Here is a 13,276-nt window from a genome sequence, read left to right as displayed (position 1 = left end):
GGTGAGGAGGTGGTGGGGGCGACCAGGAAAGATAAGAGAAGATGGTATGTGTGAAATGTTTGGATTGTTCATGTAGTTCAGAATGGAATAAAATAGCAACACACTTCAACAGAGACACCCTCCATTATTATTAAATATGCTTTAGTCATTGGTTGGACCACAGCATTGCTCAAAAAATTACATTACACTGAAAAACACCACCGTCAGTGAGACATCAACAGTGAAATTAAACAAAGAACTTGTTCAATCCTGGAATTATTGCTTCAAATCTGTTCCAGACCCTGAACATTATCACAAGATTGTGAAATAGGATTTCTCCAAACCAGTAGCTGCTTCCCACACGATTTGGCATTATATTGAGGAATGTGTCTGGTGGCTGATCTGATAGGCTGGTTGTTATATTTGGGAGCTTCTGTAATTTCAGTCATTTCTACTCATTAATTTGATTACAAATCCATAATTATAAGCATCTACTCAAAGCTCCTGATTTATGCCAATAGCAAGACTAAATGTGCTGCTTTCTTTCAATTTGACCCCAAGAAAATGTGCTGCTTTCTTTCAATTTGACCCAAGAAAAGGATTATCTGTAAATGACTAAGATCTGACAGGAGGTACTCACCAACAGGATTGGTGTCTAGCACCGAATAACAACAGTTGTGTTGATTGGAGTGTCAGAAATTGCTCTCAATTGTAACTTCAAGTTTCATGAATTAAAAAGGAAAACATTTCAAAACTTATTTTTATTCTGAGGATCTTTTAAAATTTGAATATTAGCTTAGAAGCTAATAATTACTTTTGCCCAGTGGGTCATAGACAGTCACAGCTGGGTTCACTCTCCTGATGGTTTGGGGTCTCTAACCGTGAGGTGACATCTCGCTGTGTTCAATAAAAACATATATACCACAGTTTAAACAATGTTTTTAAAATTTCATTAAATACCTTGTGTATCTGGCTTAGTTTTCAATTGGACTAAATATTTAAGTAATTCTATTGCCTTCCTCAGATCTTGCTGATCCGGCTCGATAGCGCCCCCCAGCGGTCATTGGCTGAGTGGCGACCCCTGGTTTGGGGCCGTTTACAGTAGCTCAGAGGTCGAGGCTCCATCAGCCAGTGGAACTCAGAATCCAGTCACCAAACATCACCAAACATCACTAGCTGTGGACTTGAGGAACTCATTTCACAGAGAGAGGCCTCAATATTTTAGTTTCATTCTCAAGCCTATCCTAAACCTAATACCTGTCTAACCCAAGTAAATTGAAGAGCATTGGAAACCCTGAGTAAGTGCTGTTGATCCTCTTTGGGATGCCCTTTGAAAGAGCAGCCATGCCCCTAATAGCCCCCAATAGTTTCTCAACATTTCAGTATCATGATATTTCCCAATTTAAAGTGGTAACTAACAAAGTATAAAAACAAAGAGCTCAACAGGAATGAGCCTCAGTGCCGCCCTGTCCCACTAAAATTCCCAGGATTCCATCCACTTCAATCCTGCCATGGGACTCCGAGGATTGTGAGCAAGAGGTCCAACCATACCATAGGACAATGGCAGAAACAAGTGGAAGCTGAAGGAAAAGGATCCACAGGAAGAGAACGATTAGTTGTTGGACAGATTGCTGCACAACTACTGTAAATGAATCAGATTGAAGTCAACACTGGTGTGTGGGCTGGGAGGGGGTACAGTGAAATTGGATCACTAGAGGCAAGGTTCCTGCTACCTTATGATCTGCTTCATCAAGCTGTAAGACAACACCCCCTGCAGGCTGAGGGGCTTTAGCTGGATAAGCAGGAAGCTTCTCAGTGCATTGTCTGAGGTTTATAGCGCAAATAAATTAAAATTAGGTTTTTCATCTGTGTTGCCTGATATGTGCATAAACCCATCATTGTATATATATATAACAATCCTTGCATTTTTTATAGCACCTTATCACATCTAGGTTCACGCTTCACAGAATATACTGTAAAGTGAATTGATTATATTTTGATGGCGAAATCCAGATAGATATTATATATTTGTTATATGAGAGAGGTATTGTATAATATATACATAATACAATATATATGGTTTATTTTATACAGTAAACCTCACATTTCAGCCTCAAAATATACAGTCAATTCACTTATATTCATTGTATTCTACATTCTATGTTATACATTATATTCTGCGAAGCGCTTTGCGACGTCTCAAAGTTGTGATAATGCACTATATCAAATGCAAGGATTATTATTATTATAAGTCACATCAGTCGGGACCATAACATAATAATAATAATAATAATAATAATCCTTGCATTTGATATAGCGCTTTTCACGTCAGGAGGACGTCCCAAAGCGCTTCACAGAACACACTGTAAAGTGATTTGACTGTATATTTGTGGGCGAACGCGGCAGCCAATTGCGCACAGCAATGTCCCACAAACAGTCGCAGATTGAAAATGACCAATTTATTATTGTTTTGGGTTTTTGGAGGGATTATTATTAGGCGTGTGGAGTAAGGAAACTTGCCCAAGGTTTCGCCCTGCCTGGACATATGACTTGTGTGACTCCAAATTGCAGGCAAACTGTGGGAGTTGTATAAAATCCGATTTAATCAATAATCTAAGTGTGCATAATTCACTAAAGCTGGTTAGTGTGCATGTGTTGATAGATTAAGACTACGTTTCCTACAATTCATTGAGAATATTAAGCACAGGGCTTTGGTTTTCAGGGCTAATAAACGGTGAGTGGGAAGAATCCGACTCCCAGTGACCTGTCTGCCTCCCCAAGCCCTGGTAATGAACCCGACTTGTTTGTGATGGTCTTGAAGGATCCATAGCTGCTGACAAAGAACTGACTCAATTCTGACATTTATTGCATCACATCACAGCTCCAACAGGAAGGAGAGCTGAGTGAGCACACAATGAATCTACCCTTTGCTGTAGTTGATCGCAAACTGCTGATGTGACAGTGACAATAAAGGGAATTTTTTTGTGTACTAACATTGGACCTGACCTAGAGCTGGAAAAAAAAGGAAAGAACCTTAATTTGAAGCACTTGCAGTAATTAATGTTAAGTGAAGTGACTGTTTGATCGGCAAACATGACAGCCATTTTGTGCACAACAAGGTCCCACAGCCAATGAAGTGAACAACTGATCAGGGGAAATATTTGGCAGGACATAGGGAGCAGCTTCCTTCTCACAGGAAATGTCACAGGACCTTTAATATCTATCTGAACAACAGGCAGTGGGACCAGGGTTTAATATTTTAATGGAAGGACAGTCAATTCTGGATTAGAAGTGTCTGGGATTGAATTCATAATCTTCTGAGCCAGAGTTGAGAGTGAATTGTTTGAAAACGCTCACATCTTGATAATTAAAGAAAATGTAATTACAGCTTCAATAGACTTTAAATCAAAAAATAATGTATTGTCTGCATGGTGCCCTTTATGGAACTATATTGTTATTCACCAGCACACTTTTACCCAACTGCATTAAGATAGATCAACTGCACTGACACTGAATCAGATTTTGTGCATATTCTTAAAAGTGCTGTGTAAATACATGTTGCTGTTGTGGATGTAGATTATTGTTGTTAATAATGCAACTGAATTCTGCTGGGTTAGAATCTATGCCACTTTGTTCAATGCAACAACAATTAGATTCCATTTATAGAGCGCCTTTCACGTCGGGAGGACGTCCCAAGGCGCTGGACAGTTGGGTTGGGACCTGAGCAGGGGAGAAATGGTCAGGGTGAGGGGAGGGAAGGGAGGGAGCGAGAAGGGGGGAAATGGTGAGGGGAGGGAAGGAGGAGAGTGAGGAGGGGGTAGAGAGTCGAGAGGGGAGCTGAAGGTACGGTCAAAGAGAAAACAGAAGCCTGGGGTTGTTCTTCGCCTCCAGGATTATCCTGGAGTAGAAGGACGATTTGGCCGAGGCTAGAGTGGAGCGGTAGATTTTGAGGAGGTCCAGCCAGATTTGAGGCAGGTGCGTTCAGCGGCCCACACCTGGCTCTTCAGTGAGCGGAGGTGGGTGGTGAACCAGGGGGAGGAGCGAGAGTAGGAGACAGTACAGGAAGGAGAGGGTGTTGTGGAGGAGGGTGAGAGCAGAAAAGGGGTCAGTGAGGGTTGAAGGCCAGAGGGAGAGGAGTTCAGAGGACTCCAAGGCAGCGGTTAGGGATTGTGGGGGTAACTTCTTCCAGGGGCGGTAGAAGATGATGGTGGGTCTGGTGGAGGTGGGGAGGGGGGTGGAGGTGGTGAAGGAGATGAAGTGGTGATCGGAGACGGCCTTGTCGGTAATGGTGACATCCGAGACACTGAAGCCTCGGGTGATCACCAAATCGAGTGGGTGGCCGTGACTGTGAGTGGCGGAGTTGATGTGGGGGGAGAGGTTGAGCGAAGAGAGCAGGGAGGAGAAGTCTGAGGAGATGGAGCAGGAGGGGGTGAAGTGCAGGTTGAAGTCGCCCAGGATGATGAGGCGATCAGAGCAGAGGCAGAGAGATGTAAGTAGGGTAGAAATATCGGAGATGAAGGTGGGAGAGGTTTTAGGGGGCCGGTAGAGGAGGAGGATTTTGAGTGAGAGGAAGGAGGGATGGGAGAGGGCGAGGTGCACAAAAGAGGGGAAAGAGCCAGAGGAGTAGGGGGATAGAGCAAGTGGTGTCCTTGAGATAAGGACTACACCACCGCCACGGCGGTTGGGGCGAGGGACGTGGTGGGAGGTGTAGCCGGGTGGTGTGGCCTCTGTGAGGAGGAAGGTGTCGCCTGGGGTGAGCCAGGTTTCCGTTAAGGCCATGATGTCAACGGTCTCATCAAGGATGAGATCGTTGATGACCAGGGCCTTGTTACAGAGGGAGCGGACGTTTTGTCGTCTGATGTGGAGGGAATGGTTGACAGAAGGGTGTGTGGGGAGGGAGTGGGGGGTCCAGGTTGTGAGGCAGGGGTGGGGGGAATGGATATGAGGGAGGAGAGGTTGGCTCCCTGGGTCTGTGTGTGGGGTGGCTGGCGAGTGTGGTGGGGAATGGAGCAGTCGGTGTGGCTGCTGCTGGACAGCCAACGCCGAGTGCCGCGGTGAGCCCGGCGGAGGATTCCCAGGCTGGAACTGAGGGAGGTTGTGGGAGGGTCAAGTGTGGATAGAAGGCGAGAGGGACGGAGAGAGAGGAGGACAGAGCGGGAGAGATGCAGAGGGGGGAGGGTTTGGGGGGAGAGAGGAGGGGGAGGGAGGGGGTGAGGGGCCTTGGGTCAGAGCGGCAGCCATAATGCGCACCCGGGGACCGGGAGCGAGTGGTCAGGTGGATGGCATTAGCCCATAGGCTGGGGCTGGGGCAGCCAACCCAACAGGACCATTGTGGGCCCTGATGCCAGCCCTGGGGGGGCGCAGAAGGTTTTTTTTTTGTACGCCCACACTCCTGAAACTAAACTATGACGTCAGCGGTTCCCCCGCTCCGCCCTCTCCCCGCCTCCCCCCCACACCTCGAGCTGAACTCCCTGCCGCCTCGTGCTTTATACTACTTGAGAAGGTAGGCCCAGGCTCCTCCCCGCGCAGTCCTGCTGCCGCTCCCCGTAAACCATCAATTGGCCAAAAAGAATTTTAGGAAAATGTAGTGACTGACCTGTAGGCACAGACAAGGCCAAGGAGAGCCATACCCCCCAGGTACATCCCTCGAGCAGCTGCAGGTCTCAGGAAAGTGTCACAGCTCTGCAGTAAGATGTGCCAAGTGATTGCTAGGATAGAAAAGGAAACTCGTGACAAGCAGCAGAAATTTACTCTACACCAGGGGAGAGGGCAACCTGTTGGGTGTCGGGGGCCAGAGGCCCTATTTGAGAAACGTCCGCAGGCCACAAAACCAATATTTTTGTTCTTCCTTTCCAGAAACGTGTAAGAATCATATAGAAATCCTAGGTTTTGAATTGTGATACTGTATCACTTAATAATCATCTCAAATGGAAATATATGCAGCAATTTTTTTTTATTGGGGTAAAAACATAACTCAGCACATGGGAGAGCTAAACAGAGAATGCTCAACAAAACCCAAATAGATTAATCCACTATTGCAAAACTAACTGTGAACTTCTTCAACACAGATCTGACTTACAAGCAAACAAGACAATTTCATTTCTTTCAACAGACAAGTAATCCACTTCCCACCAATGCCAAAATCCTGCACCTTCCACATCTCATACTGAGGCTTCTAGTTCTGTAGTTTTAGAATTGCAAAATCCTCCTCTTCTTGCTGCTTTGGCTGTGCCTCACTGGGCTGCTCCAGGCTGAAGCAGTGGGTAGACGTGATGGGGAGGGGAGGGTAAGGCTGGATACCTCCTGCTCCGCTCACTTCCTGTCACTCTCTGTGTTGCCTCAGAGAGACCAACCAGAAGAGGAAGAGCCGGATGGAAAAACAGTGAAGTGGGACATGATTTGGGGGCCAGACAAAATCATCCTTTTGAAGTTTGGGGCCCGTCTGCTCTACACTATGTGCAGTCCCACTCCAGCTCGGTCTCAATTATAGCCGTTCTTAATGCAGGAGACATAAGATCCAGTTGTAGACAGTGGTGAGTGTATTAAAGACAATGGAATGGACCACACAGTCAATTCTGGGTTAGAAGTGTCTGGGATTGAATCCATAATCTTCGAGTCATTGTCTAAAAACCCTCACATCTTGATAACTAAAGAAAATATTTAATTAGAGCTTTAATAGACTTCAAATCAAAGAATAATGTATTGTCTGCATGGTGCCCTTTATAAAACTATATTGTTATTCACCAGCACACTATTACCCAGGTGAGTATTGGGACGTCCTCCCGACGTGAAAGGCGCTATACAAATGTAATCTTGTTGTTGTTGTATATGGAATAGACCACACAGGGAGGTGATGGAAGTAGATAAAATCAGCATATTCAAAATGAAATTAAATAGCAATTTGGAGCAGAAATTGATTGAGGGATATGTACTTTTTTAAAATTTGAAATCACAGATGGATTACATTCGTCTTTTTCACTCCTTGGCACACTATGTCTCTATGTTAGAACCCACACACTACATTGCCACAGAAATGTTAAAGAATTATGAGGACACAGTTATGAGAGTGGTTCCATGCCACAATGGCATTGAGTCTCAATCTCTTTAAGCCATAAAATAGGAGTGTTGCAGTTACATTTAGGGTGATACCGCACGCAAACAGTCCATTTGGCCCAACTAGTCCATCCCACATGCAAGAGCCCAACGAGATAAATGAATCAAGTAGGTGGACGGACCCTGCTTGGATTCTGCTCGAGGGTGAAACCAAATGGCTTTTATTAGAGAAATCTCACATACCTGTTAACATGCTGCTGAAGAGCATTGCAGGAAAATAATGATGATAATAAAGTATTCGACCCATCAGGTAAAAGGGTAAATAATGGAGTAGCCAAGCAAGCAACACTTGACCACCACCATTCAACACTGTACGACTGCGGTCTGGAACCAACAGATAGCAATCTGTTAACACACTACTCAGATCTTCCTAAACTAGAACATAAATCCCCCTCCCCAATAGCAATTCATAGCACAGAACCACTGAAGGTTTACACAAGGATACCATTGCCTTGTGTTTGTCTAGGGAAGTCCTGTAGCTCAGTGGTGAGAGCACTCGCCTCGCAAGCGAGAGACCTGGGTTCGATTCCCAGGCAGGGCCAAACATTAGGCAAGTTTCCTTAGTCCACACGACTCTGTTTACCAGCAGTAAATAGGAACCTGGTTGTTAGTCGATTGACAGATTGCTTTTCCAGGGATAATAATTCCATCCAAAAAATATGATAATAAATTGGTCACTCAATCCACAAATATTTGTGGGACGCTGCTGCGCGCAATTGGCTGCTGCATTTCGCCTACAAAATATAGTGTCAATTCACTTTACAGTATATGTTGTGAAGCACTTTGAGACATCTTGAAGACATGAAAAGGTACTATATCAAATGAAAAATTATTATTATCCCAATGCAGTTCTATACTCTAACCCCACTCTCTGGATTTTTCTACAATTGGGGATCCAAAATTGGCGGTTGATCTCCAACTAGCAACTTTATGTTCCAACTAATGTCTTATAAAATATAAAAATTACTTCCTTACTGTTATATTAAATGCCTCAATTTAATTCTGTTTTTCAGAGCTTTCTCTGCACACAGCCATAGAATCATAAAATTATACAGCACAGAAGGAGGCCATTCGGCCCATTGTGTCTGTGCCATCTCTTTTAAAAGAGCTTCTAATTCAATCCCACTCCCCCGGTATCTCCTCATAGCCCTGGAAACTTGTCCTCCCCAAATAATTATCTACTTCTCTCTTAAAAGCTGTTAACAAATCGACTTCCACCGGCCTTTCAGGCAATGCATTCCAGATCCCAACAACTCGCTGTGTGAGAACATTTCTCCTCACCTGCTCTCTGTTTCTTTTAACGACTATTTTAACTCGGTGTCCTCGGGTTACTGATCCACCCGCCAGTAGGAATAGTTTCTCCTTGTTCACCCTATCGAATCCCCTCATAATGTTTAAAACTTCTATTGAGTCTCCTCTTAACCTTCTCTACTCCAATGAGAATAATCCGAGCTTCTCGAGCCTCTCCTGATAACTGAAGCCCCTCATTCCTGGTACCATCCTGGTCAATCTCCTTCACACCCTCTCCAATGCCTTGACATCCTTCCTAAAATGTGAACTGAACGCAATCCTGCAGCTGAGGTCTAACCAGTGTTTTATGAAGGTTCATCATAACTTCCTGACTGTTGTATTCTATGCCCCTATTTATAAAGCCCAGTATCCCGGGTGTTTTTTTAATAGCTTTATCTACCTGTCCGGTCACCTTCAAAGATTTACCATATGAACCCCCAGGTCTCTCTGTCCCTTCACCCCCTTTAAGATTGTACCATCAGCGTATATTGTTTCTCCTCATTCTGCCTCCCAAATGCATTACTTCACATTTCTCCACATTAAACTTCATCTGCCACGTGTCTGCCCATTTTCCCAGTCTGTCTATGTCGATTTTCAGTCTGCTACTATCCTCCTCATGTTTACTACTTTTCCTAGCTTAGTATCATCAAATTGTACTCCCTATACCCAAGTTCAGGTCATTTATATAGTTATTAAACAAGTCTTGTATTAAACAAGAATCTGGTCTATTTTTAACGAATAAACCAAACCTTAGCTTCAATTCTCCACCACTGAAGGTCTCGGCTGCTGTGACTGTGGGATTGCAGTCTGCGCTGGATACATTACGACATACAAAGCGATTATTGTATCACAGGATATTATACCCTGGTCGTGTGAGTGATCCCCACAATGATTAGGCCTGAAGCTGCCTTTCTATTCATCAGCCCACATTGAGTGCCAGTTCCCAGTAATCCAGCTTCGTGTATCAATTACTTTGGTGGCTTCAGACCCAAACTCTGAGGGTGTCAAAGTCACAGCCAGAAATTGGTGGACAGAATTCCCCATTATCATATAGTAAATTTACTTTCTTTGTTCTTCCTCACAAAATACAAACTTTACATTTCTCTGGTGCCTTTATCTACCATTACAGTGTTTCCCTTAGTTTGATGTCGCTTCCAATTTCACTAACCTTTGATGTGAGAAGTGAGCTTGCACCTTCGCTGTAAACAGACGGCAGTGACGCAGGAGAGGATCAGATAGAGGAGGAGGCTACCCAAGTTCAACCACCAGATCACCTGACAGATAAAGCACAACCTTCAACATAGAACAGTACAGCCCTATGTTAGCTCAGCCAGCAGGACTAACTCCTGAGCTGAATATTACAAATGTCAATTAGGAGCACTGCCCATTGAATGTCTCATGATATGTTTAAAATGGTCACAAACTCTACACACTCAAATTCAAGAAGATTTATATTAATATAAATGATCCATTTATATAAAATGATCTGTGATTACACAGAAGTAGAGAGTGTAGCTAACAATGAAGATGGTAAGCAACTTCAGGGGAAGACAAATTAGTTGTTTGGGCAGCGAAATGGCAAATGTAATTTAATGCAGGTAAATGCAAGATTATACATTATGGGAGGAAGAACAAGGATAACAAGTTTGTTTGGTGGTAAAATATTAAAAGGAGTGGAAAAGCAGAAGGACCTGTGAGTGGGTAGTGGCGGGGTAACATACATAAATCATTAAAGGTGGGAAGTCAGATGGACAAAACTGCAAGAAGCAAATGGAATTGTGGGTTTTATAAACAGGAAATACTCAATATGATTTGGTCACTCAATTCACGAGGTCTTTAGATAGGATTTAAAAGTGGGGAGGGAGGGGGCAAGGCGGAGGGATTGAGGGAGAGGATTTCAGAGCTTCAGGACATAGTGGCTGAAAGCACGGCAGCCAATGGTGGAGCAAGGGGACGAACAGGAGGCTGGAGCTGGCCAAGTGGAGGCAGCGGGTGGTGGAGTGAGAGGTAAGCAAATCAGATTGGTTGGGAGGTGTGAGGACATGCAGGTTGAAGAGGAGTTTTACTCGGGTGATTCCAAGGATGATGATTCCACGGCTGAGTGCTTTTGCCTAGAAGCAGAGACTGGAGGGACTTGGATAATTTATGTTGGATCAAAGAAGGTTGAGGGGTGACCTGAAAGAGATCTTTAAAATTATGAGGGGTTTTGATATTCAATAGGGAGAAATTATTTCCACTGGTTGGTGAGTCAGTGACTGGAGGACGTCAATTTACGACAGCTGGCCCACGAGCAAATAGGGATGATAGGAAGAATATTTTCAAGCGCAGGATATTTAGAATATCCGCTGGCCGGAGAGTGGGTTGTTGAGGAAGAATCTATATTAACTTTCAAAAGCAAACTGGATGAATATCTAAAGTGGATCCAGCAAAAGGGGTATGGTGAAAGGGCAGGTAAATGGGACTTAAAAGAGGCAGCACAAATGGGCCAATGGCTGTCTTCGGTGCTGTAAATTTCTATGGTTCTTGAGAGAAGCAAAACTACTCTGTGTGCCTATCTCTACACTATTAAATCCCATGAACATAAAACCCAGAGGGCACCTAAAGGTCTCTGTGTCCAGGGCGTTTAATAGTGCAGAGCACAGATACAGTTCAGAATATTGTATATTTCTATACATCCTGCAGCTCAGTGGTTAGAGCACTCGCCTCGCAAGCGAGAGACCTGGGTTCGATTCCCGGCAGGGCGAAATACTGGTTAAGTCTCCTTACTCCACACACTTCTGTTTGCCTAGCAATAAGTAGGAATCCGGTTGTTAGTAGATTGGTGGATCGCTTTTCCGGGGGTAATAATTCCTTCAAAAAAAAATTGGTCACTTCAATCCACGCCTGTTTGTGGGACATTTCGGCCACAAAATAGTCAATTCACTTTGCAGTATATTCTGTGAAGCGCTTTGAGACGTCTTGAATACGTGATAAGGTTCTATAATCCTTGCATTTGATATAGCGCTTTTCACGTCGGGAGGTTGTCCCAAAGCGCTTCACAGAACACACTGCAAAGTGAATTGACTGTATATTTGTGGGCGAATGCGGCAGCCAATTGCACACAGCAATGTCCCACAAACAGTCGTAGATTGAAAATGACCAATTTAATTATTGTTTTTGGAGGGATTATTATTAGGCTCTGTGTGGAGTAAGGAAACTTGCCCAAGGTTTGGCCCTCTGCCTGGAATTGAACTCAGGTCTCTCACTTGCAAAGCGAGTGCTCTAACCACTGAGCTACAGGACTCCTCTATAACAAATGCAAGTATTATTATTATTGTTATACGTGGAACCCAGCACTGTACAGTCCCAAAATAGTCCCTGTAGTAAACACCACACATATAACATAACATGCAGGAGCAGGAGTAGGCCATTCGGCCCTTCGAGGCTGCCCCGCCATTCAATCATGGCTGATCTTCTAATCTAACTCCAGCTAATAACCTGACCTGCCTTATCCCCATATCCCTTAATCCCTTTTGCAATAAGAAATCTATCTATCTCAGTCTTGAATATGTTCAAGGACTGAGCGTCAACAGCCCTCTGGGGTAGTGAGTTCCATACATTCATACATTCAGTTCTTCCTCAACTCAGTGCGAAAGGGCTGCCTCTGATTTTAAGGTTGTGACCCCTGGTTTTAGTTTCTCCAACCGGGGGAAACAATCTCACACTATCTACTCTATCATGCCATTTGATGTTCTTATAGGTTTCTGTAAGATCCCCTCTATTTCTTCTATATTCTAGAGAATATAGGGCCAAATTGGTCATCCTATCCTCGTAACTCAACCCCTTCATCCCTGGTACTAACCCAGTAAATCTACCCTGCACCCCCTCCAAGGCAAGTACATCCTTCCTTAAATGAGGAGACCAAAACTGCACACTGTATTCCGGTGTGGTCCCACCAGGGCCCTATACAATTGCAGCAAAGACTTCCCTATTCTTATACTCTAATCCTTTCATAATGAATGCTAACATACGTTCGCCTTCCTAATTGCTGCTGCACCTGCAGACTAACTTTCTGTGATTGGTGTACAAGGACACCCAAGTCCCTCTGGACACCAACACGTTCCAATCTCTCCCCTTCTAAAAAATAACCCGCTCTACTATTTTTGCTACCCAGGTGGATACATTATACTTCATCTGCCACCTAACCTATCTGTGTATCGCTGCATTTTTTTGATGTCGTCCTCTGTGTTGACACTTCCTCCTAGTTTTGTGTCATCCGCGAATTTAGATATATTAACTTTGATGTCCTCATCTAGATTGTTGATGTAGATGGTAAATAGCTGAGGCCCAAGGACTGATCCTTGTGGCACTCCACTAGTCACATCCCGCCAATCTGAAAAGGACCCGTTTATCCCTACTCTTTGTTTCCTACCTGTTAACCATTCCCCAATCCACGTTAATATGCTCCCCCCAATTCCATGGGCCCTTATCTTTTGGACTAACCTTTTATGTGGCACCTTATCGAATGCCTTCTGGAAGTCCAAATAGACCACATCCACTGATTCACCCTTATCTAGTTTACTGGAAATATCCTCAAAAAACTCTATGAGATTTGTCAAACATGACTTCCCTTTTGTAAAGCCATGTTGACTTGGCCTAATTATATTGTGCTCCCCTAAATACCGCACTACCACATCCTTAATCAATGATTCTAAAATTTTTCCTATCACTGATGTGAGACTAACTGGCCTATAGTTCCCCATCTTTTCCTTTCCACCTTTTTTAAATAGTGGTGTGACATTTGCGATCTTCCAATCCATGGGGACTGTTCCAGAATCCAAGGAATTTTGGAAGATCAGACATAAGGCCTCCACTATCTCATAAGCTCCCTCTTTTAAAACCCTGGGATGCAAGC

General features: G+C 44.1%; 1 protein-coding gene and 1 non-coding gene across 2 annotated transcripts in view; one reads left to right on the top strand and one right to left on the bottom strand.

The window, feature by feature from the left end:
* Nucleotides 1-108: 108 nt before the first annotated feature.
* Nucleotides 109-13,276, bottom strand: part of pomt2 (protein-O-mannosyltransferase 2) — a 44,987-nt gene continuing 31,819 nt past the window's right edge. Inside the window, exons 18-21 of the mRNA XM_042345499.1 lie at nt 9,551-9,656; nt 7,276-7,416; nt 5,576-5,687; nt 109-1,559 (exon numbers count right to left, since the gene is read on the bottom strand). Coding sequence (XP_042201433.1) covers nt 1,454-1,559; nt 5,576-5,687; nt 7,276-7,416; nt 9,551-9,656 — 465 coding nt within the window. The 3' untranslated portion in view covers nt 109-1,453. The remainder of the gene's footprint in view (nt 1,560-5,575; nt 5,688-7,275; nt 7,417-9,550; nt 9,657-13,276) is intronic.
* Nucleotides 7,562-7,634, top strand: trnaa-cgc. The gene has a single exon. It is a non-coding gene; the product is annotated as a tRNA-Ala (tRNA).

This window comes from Callorhinchus milii, unplaced genomic scaffold (genome assembly GCF_018977255.1).
Source record: "Callorhinchus milii isolate IMCB2004 unplaced genomic scaffold, IMCB_Cmil_1.0 Scaffold54, whole genome shotgun sequence".
Lineage (NCBI taxonomy): Eukaryota > Metazoa > Chordata > Chondrichthyes > Chimaeriformes > Callorhinchidae > Callorhinchus > Callorhinchus milii.
The sequence above is the reverse complement of the archived record's forward strand: the minus strand, read 5'-3'. Positions and strand labels throughout refer to the sequence as shown.